The 14379-nt window shown below is 36.0% G+C and overlaps 1 protein-coding gene across 2 annotated transcripts in view; it reads left to right on the top strand.

Moving 5' to 3' along the window:
• The window catches only part of LOC111156812 (RALY RNA binding protein like), a 686812-nt gene that overhangs the window by 568185 nt on the left and 104248 nt on the right, over nucleotides 1–14379 (top strand). For both annotated transcript variants that reach the window (XM_022517893.1, XM_022517892.1), the window contains one exon: nucleotides 5861–5893. In XM_022517893.1, the coding sequence (XP_022373601.1) occupies nucleotides 5861–5893 (33 nt within the window). The remainder of the gene's footprint in view (nucleotides 1–5860; nucleotides 5894–14379) is intronic.

Raw genomic sequence — 14379 nt, 5'->3', positions numbered from 1 at the left:
AGGTACTAGAACAAGATTGTGAATGAACTTTTAGTTATATTAAAGGGTTTGGCCTTTACTCTGTAGGTGAATGATGGAAGTAGGGGTATGGGAGTGAGGTGCAGGGGAAGGCCATTTGACAGAATCATTATTGAGAGCCTCCTAATGAAGTAGGCATGACTCTAGGTACCTGAAATAAAGTGAGTTCTGACCTTTGAGTAGTATAGTGTCTTAGTAGGGAACTTGGAAAATACGCTGGGAATGCTTCATACAGGTACTAGAACAAGATTGTGAATGAACTTTTAGTTATATTAAAGGGTTTGGCCTTTACTCTGTAGGTGAATGATGGAAGTAGGGGTATGGGAGTGAGGTGCAGGGGAAGGCCATTTGACAGAATCATTATTGAGAGCCTCCTAATGAAGTAGGCATGACTCTAGGTACCTGAAATAAAGTGAGTTCTGACCTTTGAGTAGTATAGTGTCTTAGTAGGGAACTTGGAAAATACGCTGGGAATGCTTCATACATCAGGATAAAGTGTTATGAAGCTCTCCTAATCAACTTATGGTACCTTATGAAAAAACAGTTCCTAGAAGCACTCAGAAATGCATAATGAGGGGAATTACAGGACCCTATTTGTGTGATAGCTATTTTAGAAAGATGATTCTGCTAGTAGACATGGCTAAACTGAGGAAGGAAGATCATTAAGGAGATCATTCTAATAGCCCACCTAAAGGCTGATGATCACTTGAACTGTAATAATAAGAACTGAGAGGCAAGGAAAGAACTAAAAGGACTTTTGGCAACAGAAAACAGAACTAGGAGGATCTCCTGAAAGTGAATGTCATTGGAAAGAAGTCGAAGAAAAAGCTTATGATCTTTCTAGTTTGGTCACCTGAGTGGCTGATTGGGCCATTGAGTTAGGGATAAAGAAGAACAGAATGGGGGAGGCAGACAACGAATTTAGTTTGAAACACGTTAAGTTGAAGGCACCTACAATTGTAGATGTATGGTTGGACAGATACAGCCATATGTCATATATAGAGTGATACTAGACGAAAGTCTGGAAGTATCCAGCATGTGGACGACATTAAAGACCAGATTAGATTTCTCAGTAAAATACAGAAATTGTAAAGAAAGGAAATGTGACAATGCCATAAGGCATATAAAAACAAAATAAAGAAAATAAACTAATGAAAGGCAATACACGAGGCAAGACAGAAGCACGTGGACTTTTGAGCCAGCATGCCTAGGTTCACATCCTAGCTCAGCCATTTTACAGCTATGTTACCTTAGGTAAGACACTTGGCATTTTGGGATATCAACTTCCTCATCTGTAAAATGAGATCTATCTCAGAGGATATCATGATGCTTAAATAAATCAGTGATTAGAAAGCATTTTTAATAATGCCTGGTCCTTAGTAAATATAGTATAGATTTTTTTATTGTTAAATGCAAAATGGTATAAATCTGTCAGCTCCAAATATTGATCTTCATTTTGCATTCTATTTTATTCCCTTACTGTGCTGTTTTTCTGAAGGCTATGGTTTGTTTGTCTTATTCTACTCCTCATTCTAGGGGATCTTGAATGAAGTGTTATTAAATTCACTACCCAGTTCATGTTAAAAGTAAATCTTAGAAAAGATAAAATCAATTCTTTTTTTTCCACAAAACAATTACCTTGTTTAAAAAAAAAATACAAAACTCCTCAGAAAAACTTCTCTCTGGGCATATCACAATATACTCATCTGTTTCTAAGGATTACATTGATAAACAATTTTCTCCAAAGGGATGTTTCTCTTGGTAGTTTTCCTTCTTTTACATTTTTTTTCACTTTTCAGGGCTAAAATTGCAAAAGTGAGCTTTTCACATATTCAGACAGTTTCAGGCCTTAGAACTAACAACCTATCTTTTACATAATCTTGACCATCACAGTCTGCTCTGTACTAGGAACTCTAAGTATATAATCTCATATTCTTCTCAACAGCCTCTTAAGTTGGCTGTGATGTTGGTTGTATAATTAATGAGAAAAGATGTAAAAATCTCTGAATCAACTCCAGGCTGGGAAAGTTAAGTCTGTGTAATAAAACCATGACTGGGCAGTTGGTTACAAAACAGACCATCGTTCTAAGTGGGCCAGTTATCATTTCCCTCTACACAATGTGTCATTGTTTTGAAGACAGTATTGAGACAGGATTGCCTGATGGTAGTTCCTCACAGATTTCCTGCTCTGTGTCACCACTGCAAATGTTTGAGTGGTGGGGAGGGGTCAGGTACCTAGGGCTCATCTTCAGTGGCTTAGGATGACTAATGGACCATGATCTTTCTTTTCTGTTCAGCTCATAGAGCATCAGCCAGCACCTCTCCTGAGCCATTAGAAGATTTAACACGGAACTTTCAGGAGCTTCTTGTCTAGGTAGCCTTACAAGTTTAACATTCTTACCAGTCTTAAAACTTGAAGCTAGACATTGACTATTGTTCTAAGAATTTGTCATCATAATGGAGATAATAAGTAATAGAAGCTTAGTGACAGGACTGTCCCTATAAGATGAAGGTGTCAGGATTAGCATCATGAAGGAATTAGATAAACTAAGATAAATAGATAAATAAGATCTTAAATTACATAAATAGATCATACAGAGAAAAGGAAAAAAAATAGTATTCTGGTATAGAAAGAGAATGTTTCAAGACACCAGAGCAAAAGAGATTTGCTTAGGTAGTGAATAGACAAATTTCCTGGAGTAAAGTGGTTAGTAAGAGAGGTGATAAAGACCAACATGGAAGGTTAGCATGAGGCATGTTTGTGACAATCTTTCAAATGACACACTAAAAAGTTTGGGCAGCATCCTATGGCTATCAAAATTGTTAAGAACAAGGGTGACATGAAAAGAGCATTGTAGAGGAGTTGATCTGTCAGTAGTAGGTGCAGAGAATTGGTGACGTAGAGGGAATTCAAATTATTCTGAACTTCTGATTCTGAAACAATATTTTGATATGTATTAAAGAGTGTCTATTTTGAAAGGTTCTTTCCAGTTCCTTCCAACAACATATCACATGTCATGCATTGGCATAGTTTTCCTGTAAAAGCCATATAGTAAATATTTCCAAATTGTGGACATGCAGTCGCAGTCCCTATTCCAACTACTCATCTTGCAGCTGTAGCACAAAATCAGCTTGAAACAATATGTAAATGAATAAACATGACTGTGTCCCAGCAAACTTCATTTATGGGCTCTGAAATTTGAATTTCAGATAATTTTCACGTGTCACAAAACATTATTCTTTTGTGATGTTTTTCAGCCATTTAAAAAACGCCCACTTATGAGTGTAGCATAACCAAAGAGATGTTAAATCAATCACTATGTTGTACACCTGAAAGTAACGTAACATTATGTATCAATTAGACTCAAATAAAAAACGAAATGTAAAAATAGTTCTTAGTTTGTGGGTTATATAAAATCAGGTGGTGAGCAAGAATTGGCCTGTAGACCAGGGTTTGCCAACCCCTGGTTTATAAATATCAATCAGAATCTCAATCCAGTATCATTTTGAAAACTTTGAATTTTCCCCTGCATTCTTCTATTGAACATCTGAGAGGAAATAGTTGAAAGGAGTGAAGGGGTAGAAGTGGAAGGAGACGATTAACTAGTTAGTGGGACTAACCATATTAACCATTGGTTTCAGTGGGGCAACATATGTCCTTATATGCCCCAATCCAACAATGGCAGCTTATCTGAAGCCTTGGCGGGAAGGGAAGGAAAGAAAATCAATAAGTAAATACTACTCCAAATACATTCTGAACCAGTGTTTTAGTAATTGTACAGGGAAAGGCAAGACGGTGGGTCTTTCTTTTATTCATGTTGTTTACGATACCTTGAATGAAAGTAACACCTTGCAGTCCTCAAATGATATGAGTGGGGGCATTGTGTGAAACCCTGTGAAGCTGGAACAACTGTGACAAAGAATTTACATTTGAAGAGAACAGCTAGGCTGAGGTAAGTAGTAAGAATTAGCCTGGGAATCAAGTGAAGGAGATATAAGTCACATAAAGAAGAAATTGACAGGACATTGCTAATTGAGACGTGGGAGATGAAAAAGAGAAAGGAGTCAAGATAACTCAGTTTTCTTTTGCTGGATTAGTTGATGCCACTAAGAAACAGGCAGCAGTGAGAGGCTAAGAGAACACTACAGGCAGGAGGAAACGGTTTATTAAGTGTTGCTGAGTAGAAAGTAAGGGAGAGGTGATATTGTCATGACGCTGATGATCCAAATAAGTCAACGGTCGTCTGTGTCACATATACAGAATCCTCCTCATTTCTTTAAGGCAACTTCTTTTGATCCCCTAGCACTGGTCATGTCTTACAAAACAAGCATATCCAAGTATATTTCAGTATTTATCTTCAACTTTTTTCCCCTTAGTTCCATGGGCACAACAAACACACAATATGGCAAAGAAATTACAGGGAGGTGCAAATAAAATCAGAATTTGAAAAAGGAAAAGATTGCATAAATGTACATCTCCAAACTCTGAGTTGTTTTTTTTTAAAAGATTTTATTTATTTATTTGTTAGAGAGAGAGAGAGAGAGAGAGCATGAGCACAGGCAGACAGAGTGGTAGGCAGAGGCAGAGGGAGAAGCAGGCTCCCCGCCGAGCAAGGAGGCCAATGTAGGACTCGATCCCAGGATGCTGGGATCATGACCTGAGCCCAAGGCAGCCGCTTAACCAATTGAGCCACACAGGCGTCCCTGAGCTTTTTTTTTTATTATTAGTTTCAGAGAGAGAATTTAGTGATCCGTCAGTTGCATAGAACACACAGTACTCATCACATCGTCTCAAACACCATGATTCAGATAAAAATGTCTTTAATATTTGCTTACATTTAACCCATAATCGTATGTTAAGAGACTGACATAAAAGGACATCTGGTTGGCTCAGTCATTTGATCATCTGTCTTCGACTCAGGTCATGATCCTGGAGTACCCGAATCGGCCTGTGTTGGTCTCCCTGCTTAGCGGGGAGTCTGGTTCTTCCTCTGCCCTTCACCCTGCTCATGCTCTCTGGTTCTCACTCTTGCTCTTTCATATAAATAAATAAATTAAAAAAAAAAAAAAAGAAAGAAACATACAAAAATGAGGTGACCAATACGTACCTATACCAACTGGTCTCCTTAATTATTAATTAGGAAATATTAGAAGTGGAAAGTTTCCTCATTGATTTGCTTTTTACAAAGAAATTAATTTATGAAATAAGAAAATTAACTGGAAGACTTCTAACCTATTTTATAATGAGAAAAATAATTCCCAGGAAGTCTTTTACGTTGCTTGCTCAAAATGCCACAACTAATCAGAGGCTTCAGAATTGGAGACATTAAGAGGAGGCATTAAGATCCTAAACTATGACCTGACTCCCTCCTCTGCTGCCACTCACGTTTTGGTAAACGACAATGAATGTCATGCTGCTTCTCTCTTCATTACAGAATATTTACCGGAATAAATTACTCAGTTTATATGTAGCTAAATACATTATAAATTATTTTATTACTACAACAGCTACAAATAGATATATCAAAACTTCTACAAATTACTGTAAAAACAAGAGAAGTGGATATAGAGAGAATTAGACTAACAGTATTATTATTTTAATGTATCATTTAAATGCTACATTCCCATTCCAAATGTCTCTCATTACCTTCTGCATTGAGCCAGCCGGAATTTGAATTAGTCCAGATTAGATCTTCATATATTATTTACAGCTTATTATTAGTGCTAAAGTATACATTTTCAGCCAAACAAGTATAACAATTTTGTCAGATTTTTATAAAAGCAAATTTTAAGTGTACAGCAAATTGTTATATTAAAAATAATTTTTCATGTTTTTTTATAGACTTGAGTCAAAGGAGCCTTTCCTGTCTGTTGGGTGAGTATTTGTCTAAATATTTTAAATCTCAGTTCTTTAATTGGCTTTTTAACAAGGTCTTCTGGGATGGTGTTGTCAGTCATGTAATTCCATATTCCAAGTCATTCTATATCATCGGATGCGTCATATCTCTAGCAACACTGTTATCTACATTTTATAAAGACTTAACCAAAATGTTCACAAAGCTATTTTATGACCTTGGAAATTCAGCAAATGAATGCATATAAAAGCCTGCATCCTCTAAAAAAGTCAAACGAGATATACAGTAATTTTCTATATTCTCGTCATGTACAGATAATGCTCAGATTGGTTTTACAAATTCCTCTGAACCGCAGCTTTGTGATAATCTAGTCTGTCTACTCATTTTTTTTTACTGTTCTCCTGTTTTCTCTTAATCTACCCTAATGTTTCTTCCTCCTTTTTTCCTAAATCTGTCTTCAAAATCTGTATCTACCTTTTCTCCTTTTCTCCCATTTCACTGTTATTTCTCCTCTCCACCCACACTGAGTGCTTCTCTGAACACAAAGCTGAGGAACATCACACAGATTAAGTAAAGCCAACAGTAGCCTCCTCGGGTAGTAATTCGAGTCACAATCCATGTTCTAATAATAATATATTGTTGACAAGAATACACACATACTGTTTTCAGGCATTTTGCTCATTAAGAGCCAGCAAAGTTGTTTTTACTGGTCTACCAAATAATCCTTTGACTAACATATTAAAATGTCTCATTAGGGGACTTTTACAGGCTCAGCATTATGGTTGATGTTGTAATGATTCAAAAAGTGCTGGAAGATATTATATCTTAAAGAAAATCATGCCATAGTTGATGGGGAGCAAAAATCTCATACAGGCAGCCACTATACTCGTGCTTAATGACCAGAAACTTGGGATGGGGTAGGTTTTTAAATGATTACATTAGTTTTCTTTTATTACTTCATTCACAGCCCTTGAATATTTCTGTCACTCCTTGAGCAACATGGTTCCCTTTCCCTTTCTACTCCTCATAAAAGCATTTGAGAAAGCCAGTTGAATCATGAGAATCAAAATAATTGTTAGGGATGCTAGGAGAGAAAAAGTGGAGTAGATGCATTTATTGGAGGATTTAAAAAAAAATGAAATGTCAAGTTGATCTGGTCCAAAAAATCATTAGAGCATGCTTCTTTCCTTCATTGATCATCAGCTCCTATTGTTAAAAACCTTTAAGCCTGAAGAAATCTTTTATTTTGAATGCATATGTGTCCTGCCCTCAAGTCAAGAGGGCTGAAATGGCTTCCCTTCATGCCTCACTTCATGCAGTTTCTCCGCAGCATTTCCTGTTCTCCCAACTTCTTTGGGATGGAATTCATTTTTTACTTCATACCTCTATTTTACAAGGGCAGACCCTAAGTAATCTTTGTGTTAAACGTATCAGGAGTTTAAAACTCCGTATTAGAGCCCTGAAAAAAAGTTTCCACCGAAAAAATGACCTATACCTCAGAGATACCCAAAATGGGAGAACTGTCATGGCAGTAGGAAGAGGGTGCTGTTCCTTAGATGGGTCTTAAAAGTAAAGTGGGGTGAAACATGCAACCCAAATGGTTTTATGGACTGGATAATTTATTTTTTTAAAAAGATTTTATTTATTTATTTGACAGACAGAGATCACAAATAGGCAGAGAGGCAGAGAGAGAGGAGGAAGCAGGCTCCCGGCTGAGCAGAGAGCCCGATGCAGGGGCTTGATCCCAGGACCCTGGAATCATGACCTGAGAAGAAGGCAGAGGCTTAACCCACTGAGCCACCCAGGTGCCCCTGGACTGGAAAATTTAAAATAGAGCTGAACTTCTCCATTTTTTTCCAAGAAAGTTATTTTAAATAAAATTGTATACTTTGGATGAGTCTCTCTTAGTTAAGAGGATAGGATGATTGTGAACATCGTGGACACATATGAGACTACCAGGCAAATGTAGTCTAATAGAGTACCATTATTCAAATTTGTGACTTTCAATCTGTCACTTATCAAAAGGAATTAATGCATGATCTATGGTCTTTGGTATGAGTTGACCTGTAAGTCCATAACATTGAGTTTTTCTAGGACCCTGAATAGCTCACATCAATTTTAATTCTATGTGCAATAAAAAGCATATTAATGAATAGATCTGTGCTAAATATTGCATACTTCAGTCCATTGCCTGTCAGTGTCCTAAAGCACTTAATACGTACTTCTAGAAATTGCTTTTGCCTTTGTAGTGTCTGATACTTAAAAGCCGTGTTGTATTGGTTTAGGTGAATACTTGAACCCCCAAGTTTTGGGTTCTTACTTGTGATATGGAGATTAAATAAGATAATTCAGATCAAGTACATAGCACTGTTTTGGGCATATAATTGTTCATAAATGTTAGCTTTTATTACTGATGTGGAAGGTATACTCATTTATAATACTCCAAAGAATCAATCTGAGAGCTCCGAAGGAGTTCGGAGAATAAAACTCCACTTTAACAGGGGATTCTTTGACTTACATGTGGAAACAAAAAGATGTTTTTATAATGGAGAGGAAAAAAACAAAAATTGTGAATGGAATAAGCTATCAAACAGATGAGTACAGATAACTGTTTTTAATTTTTATGATAAAACTAATAATTGTCATTTAAATTTTTAAATGGAAAGAAATAGTGATATGTTTAAAATGTGTATCTCTTCTTAACATAAATTAGGGGGCAAAATTCTTCCTTTCTTAAATGTGATATAATCATTAATTTTGAAATAAAAATTTTAAATGTCACTGCATAAATTCAATCTGAATATGCCAATGGAAAAATTTGTCAAAGTTATAACACAGGAAATATTTGCTTGTGGAAAATGATAATGGAATTGTGAAAGGAAGTTAAGTGAAATCTCAGATCTCAGACCTTCAACTTAAGATTGATATGAGATGAGCTTTCATTCACATGCACTGGTAAATGATTAATAAAATAATTATCATTAGGAAAAAAAATTCTTTAGCCCAGAGTGAGGCAGGAAGGTTCATCCCAGATTCTGATTCTGTTTACCCAGGGTAGGACAATTAATGCAGTTTTCCAAGGCTGTCGAGCCAAGCCTGGAAACCACTGTCTACATCATGGTTGCGTCCTCCCAGCTCCTTCTCCTACAGACATATACAGATTATTCTTACAGACATCTACGGTCTCTGGAATTTTTTAAGAAAATCTTTGAAATATAACTTTCCTCAGTCTTTCCCTGTTTGGGGTTCGTATGGTGGAGGTAAATACAATGATCTAGAACTCTCTTGGAATTCATCCATCGGAGACCAGGATAACATGTATAGAGACCAGATAGTATGCCATGGAAGCTTCCGTGATGCACAAGGAGCACACTACCTATGCTCTGGTGCATCAAAACTCATTCTGATGTTGTCCCAGACCTAAGGCTGGAAATTTATTCAATTTTAAATTGTTAATAATTAATTTAAATACTTAATAAATAATTGTTACTTCATGTTGATTGAAATGTTATATTATAAATATGTGTATATAATATGTGCATTGCATATATTGCATTTATTATAAATATATACCAAAATATTTATATTATACATAAAATACATTCAAGCAATAGATTTAAAAATTAAAATTCTTCCCCATCTCACTCACCCAACAGTAAAACACATCAGTTAAGCAAACTTGTTTTTTAGTGTGGAGCTTAGGTTTGAGTGCTACAAGAATACTAAGCCCATGATATGCTACTTACCCTCAAAATGTTCCATTTTAGGGTGATTAAGAAAACTCTTCTGGCAAATGTTTCCTTTTATGTGGCATCAGATAGATTCTGATTTTGGAAATAAGCTGGGAGAAAATAGGCATCAAGTTTGCATTTAGGAAAGTGAAGAAGAAGCAAGTGATCATCTCAATTAAGATTCTAAGATATACATCTCAGTTTAAAACCAGTCTTGCCTTGAAAAAGCTTTTACAACTTTTAATGAAAAATACAGATAAGGGAAGGGAAGCTCCTGTTCATTTGATGTTTAAGATTCACAGTGTAAAAGGGCATGTCAAGACGATGCCTGAGTTCTCTTCAAGTACAAGTTACTGTTGACACTTTGCAGACACTGAGCCATTTTAAAAATATACTCAGGGCACTAAATGAAATCTTCCATGTGAATTATTTTTTCTTATCTCTTCAGCATGAAGTTGACCTTTTAAAAGAAGCCTTTAATATGAATCTGCTGTATTTTGGAATTGAAGTTTTGGTACATACCAATATTTTAGCTGATGAATTTTTGCATGAGTAGCTTTGTTATGAGGATTATTTATTGAACGGGTAAAAAAAATGTTCAGAGTTCTTTCACTGTATTAGGATAATACAATAAATAATAAACAACTCTGGGGTGCCTGGGTAACTTAGTTAAGCGCCTGACTTTCTTGATTTCAGTTCAGATCAGGATCTTAGAGTTGGGCAGAGGAGGGATCGAAGCCTGAGTTGGGCTCCATGTTCAGCAGGGAGTCTGCCTGAGTTTCTCTCTCTCCTCTCTCTCTCTCTAAAATAAATAAATAAATAAATAACCAAACAATCTCCGATTAATTTTAAAGTGAAATTGATAAAGCTCAGAATTATTATTCCCTCGAGTTTGTCTGAGGTATTCAAAACACACCAAGGATAAAAACAGCAAAATTACTATATTTATCTCCACGGAGGCTCAGTGAGCGAGCTAATCATGACCCAGTCAAGCCTACATCTCCTGTATCCCCTGAGAGGTAGTGGACCCATTCTAAGTCTAAACAAGAGGCAATGAACATTGCCAGGACAGCAAAGCTCGCCTTACATCTAAAATTGATCCTCATATAATTGCTAGTAACTATATATCTAAAAATAATTTTGCTTGGGGGAGATTTTCCCCCTTTTATTTCCAGTCTTGGAACTGAATTTGCATATTCAATATACTTCTGCTGTTATTGAATCTTGACACTCTTATTAGGTCCAATATTTATACTGTTCTACTTTTGTCCAGGTTTTGGGTGAGTCCTTCTATTTACTAACAGATGCTATACATTGTTAAACTGTTAACTACCTATTTTAAGAGCTTAAGTTCTTTTTTTTTTAAGATTTTATTTATTTATTTGAGAAAGAGACAGAGAGACCATAAGCAGGGGCATGGGGGGCGGGCAGAGGGAGAAGCAGGCTCCCACTCAGCAGGCAGCCAGATGTGGGGTTCAACCCCAGGACCCTGAGATCAAGGCCTGAGCTGAAGGCAGATGCTTAAGCAACTGAGCCACCCAGGAGCTCCTAAGAGCGTAAACTCTGTAATTTGATTTCCTTGGTCTGAATTCCATTTTGTTATTTCCTAGCTAGGTGCCTTGGGCAGTTTGTTTAACTCTTCCAAGCCTTATCTCCTCACCTGAGGTAATAACTTACTCTTAGGGCTGTTTTGAATGAGATAATATTGCAAGGAGATTAGAACAGTGTCTGACACCTAATAAACAGGAAATAAATACCAACTATTATCAATATCCTATGCAACAATTAAGTTATATTAATAGATTTTTCATAAGGAGTAAGTGCCACCGAATGATAGAAATGTCAACTAATTAAATCCCAAATACCTGAATATCCAATTTCTGGTAATGCAGTTGAATTCCGGGAATAGAGTTCAAAAGAGAGTGAAGTCAGCACAGGAATGAAGGCCTGCCTTACTCGGGAGATCTTTGAAGAAGATAGACAAGAAAGAGTAAAATAGCATTAAGACAGGAAGACAATTCCAGAAGGTTCTTTGATCTATAGAAATATCACACACAATATTAAAAACTTTAATAATAGAAGCATGAAAAAGGCAAAGCAATACCAGTTTAAGGATGGTTTCAGTTGAGCATCAAAACATAAGACAGAATTATATGACTGCTGTAAAATCATTTAGGAATTAAGAGGTTATCTTAATTTAAGAACTGAGAAGTTGAAGAAAATGGCCAGATTATCAGGAAATTTTTCTAGACAAAAAGTAGGACCTGAGTTAATCCTCAAGGTGAGGTTAAAAATTCAATATAAGATTGAGAGAGGGAAGAAGGTCAGCTCCTTTTTCATTCTATGGATTCAGTGGAGTCATTGGATTATTGTATGTTTGCTTGTCTATTTTGTTTTTAACTGAAGAGTGATGTTATCCAAGGTGAGGTCATAGTAGAGCCATTTAGAAAGCTGCTGCAATAGTCCAGGCATGACTTGCAAAGACCCATGACTTGAGCAGAATGAAATCACCTCACACCTGTTACAGTGGTTATTGTCAAAAAGATCAAAGCTAATAAATGCTGGTGATGATGTGGAGAAAAGGGAACCTTGTGCACTGTTGGGAAGAATGTTCCTCCAAAAAATAAAAATAGAACTACTATATAATTCAGCAATTCACTTTTCTGAGTATTTATCCAAAGGAAATGAAGACACTAACTTGAAAAGATACCTGTGTTCCCATGTTCATAATAACATTATTTACCATAGCCAAGACAACCTAAGTGTCCATTAACAGATGAATAGAGAGAGAAAATGTTATATATATGAAATATTATTTAGTGCCATATAATAGAGTATTGTCAAGCCTTTAAAAAGAAGGAAATCGGCCATTTGTACAGCAAGGGTGAACCCGGAGGACATGATGCTAAGTGAAATAAGTCAGATTCCTGACATAGAAAGACAAATACTGCATGATCTCACTTATGGGTGGAAACTAAACAGAAACAGGGAGTAGAATGGTGGTTGGCAGGGAGTGGGAGAATTAAGGAGGCAAAGTTTCAGTTACACAGAATGAGTAAGTTCTGGGAATCAGAACATGACGACTATAGTTAATAGTACTATGTATACTTGAAATTTGCTTTAAAAAGTAAATATTAGGCATTATCAAAAAAAAAGTAACTATGTGAGGAGATGGATATGTTAATTAGCTTTCATTAAGGCAGTCATTTCACAGTGTGTATGTATGTCAAAAAGTCATGTTGCACAATTTATACAGTTTTCATTTACTAAGGTCTGTAAAGAAAAAAACAATGGGAAGGAAGAGCCTGATGAAAATAACATTTTTTTGGAGAATATTAGAATCAGAATCAGTGAGTGATGGAGGGATGCCTTAGTGGTCTCTCAGCTGGACTTTGTGGGATCACGGTAAGAGTATGACCAGCTAAAATCAGAACTAAGGGAAGGTTAACAATAAACTGTCCCTGAGCTCTTAAATACGCCCATCTGACATCCTGAAGCCGCTCATGGCCAACTCAATGGCTATCTCTCGATAGTGTGGCTTCAGTTTTTCTGTGAGTCTCCAGGGAAAAAGGGATAAAGGGATAAAGCCAATTTTCCTCTTCTAAAAATCTATTTTTTTATTTGTTTAGACTGAGACAGTGCTACCACGAAATTAATGATTCCTTTAGCAACTGCACTTGTTTCATTTTTTCCCAAGGCCCTCCAGGCTGCTTCTCTGGAAAGAACACAAAGTTTCCACGGCGCTATTTTTGTAATCTAAAGCAGTTGTGCTCTCAGGCCTGATGCTACAACTGTAATTTTAATTTATCAACCTGCCACTCAGGGAAATGCTGTAAAAACATTTGAAAGCTTAAACCCATTATTTATTTCTGCACCTGTCAATGCCACTCTTCTGTACTTGTCAAAACCATTTAAACTGCACTATGATGGCATATACAATATCACCGATAAATTAGGTCATCAATCATGTATATATATATTTTGACAGTGATGTCTTGAATGCATAGGTTCCAGAATGCATTTTTAAGGAGCAAGAATTCATTACTCTCCAATAATAAAATAGAGTAGAGTCATCAAAAACAGTCTTCTTCAGTCCTTACCATTTGAAAATGTCTTAGGCAGCAGAGAGACTCGTGACTGAAATGACTTTTATTTCTTCAGTGAAATGTTCTCCTCGGGGAAAAGAAAGTAATTGCAGATTATAGCAGGCAGGAGTGTAGTGTTACTTAGAGGGAAGAAAATACATAGGATCGTTAAATAGATTTATTTAAGTTCTGCTTATAAAGAAAGCACTGGTGCAGGACTTTAGAGCTGATGATATTTCAAAAGAGTGTTATCAGCACTTCCACCACTGTCTAATTCATTCATATAATAAAGTGTCACATTAAGCCAAATGTCACAGTTCATATCAGTTTTACTTTAAGAATTGGTATTATTATATATCCTAGGCAACCTCTCCCCCAGAATTTATATGAGATCTTTGATCATAATAAATTAAGGTATTTAAAAGTCAATCTATCATTTGATATATATTTATATATATAGAGAGAGAGAGAGTGAGAGATTCAACTATTAAATCCATTCAACTCATTAACAAATCTGATGTCATACAGGTTATATATATATATTTAAGATAAAAATGCTGTTAAAAATATAACTTAAATAATATTGGTTAAATAATCATACTGCAGCCTCTAAACTCTTAGTCATAGCAATCCTCACTATTTAATTATTCTAAAAAGGCAATGTCTGATGAGAGGTCCTTTAAAATCTAC

This window comes from Enhydra lutris, unplaced genomic scaffold, assembly GCF_002288905.1.
Source record: "Enhydra lutris kenyoni isolate GAN:26980312 unplaced genomic scaffold, ASM228890v2 scaffoldscaffold49, whole genome shotgun sequence".
NCBI classification, from domain to species: Eukaryota; Metazoa; Chordata; class Mammalia; order Carnivora; family Mustelidae; genus Enhydra; species Enhydra lutris.
The sequence above is the reverse complement of the archived record's forward strand: the minus strand, read 5'-3'. Positions and strand labels throughout refer to the sequence as shown.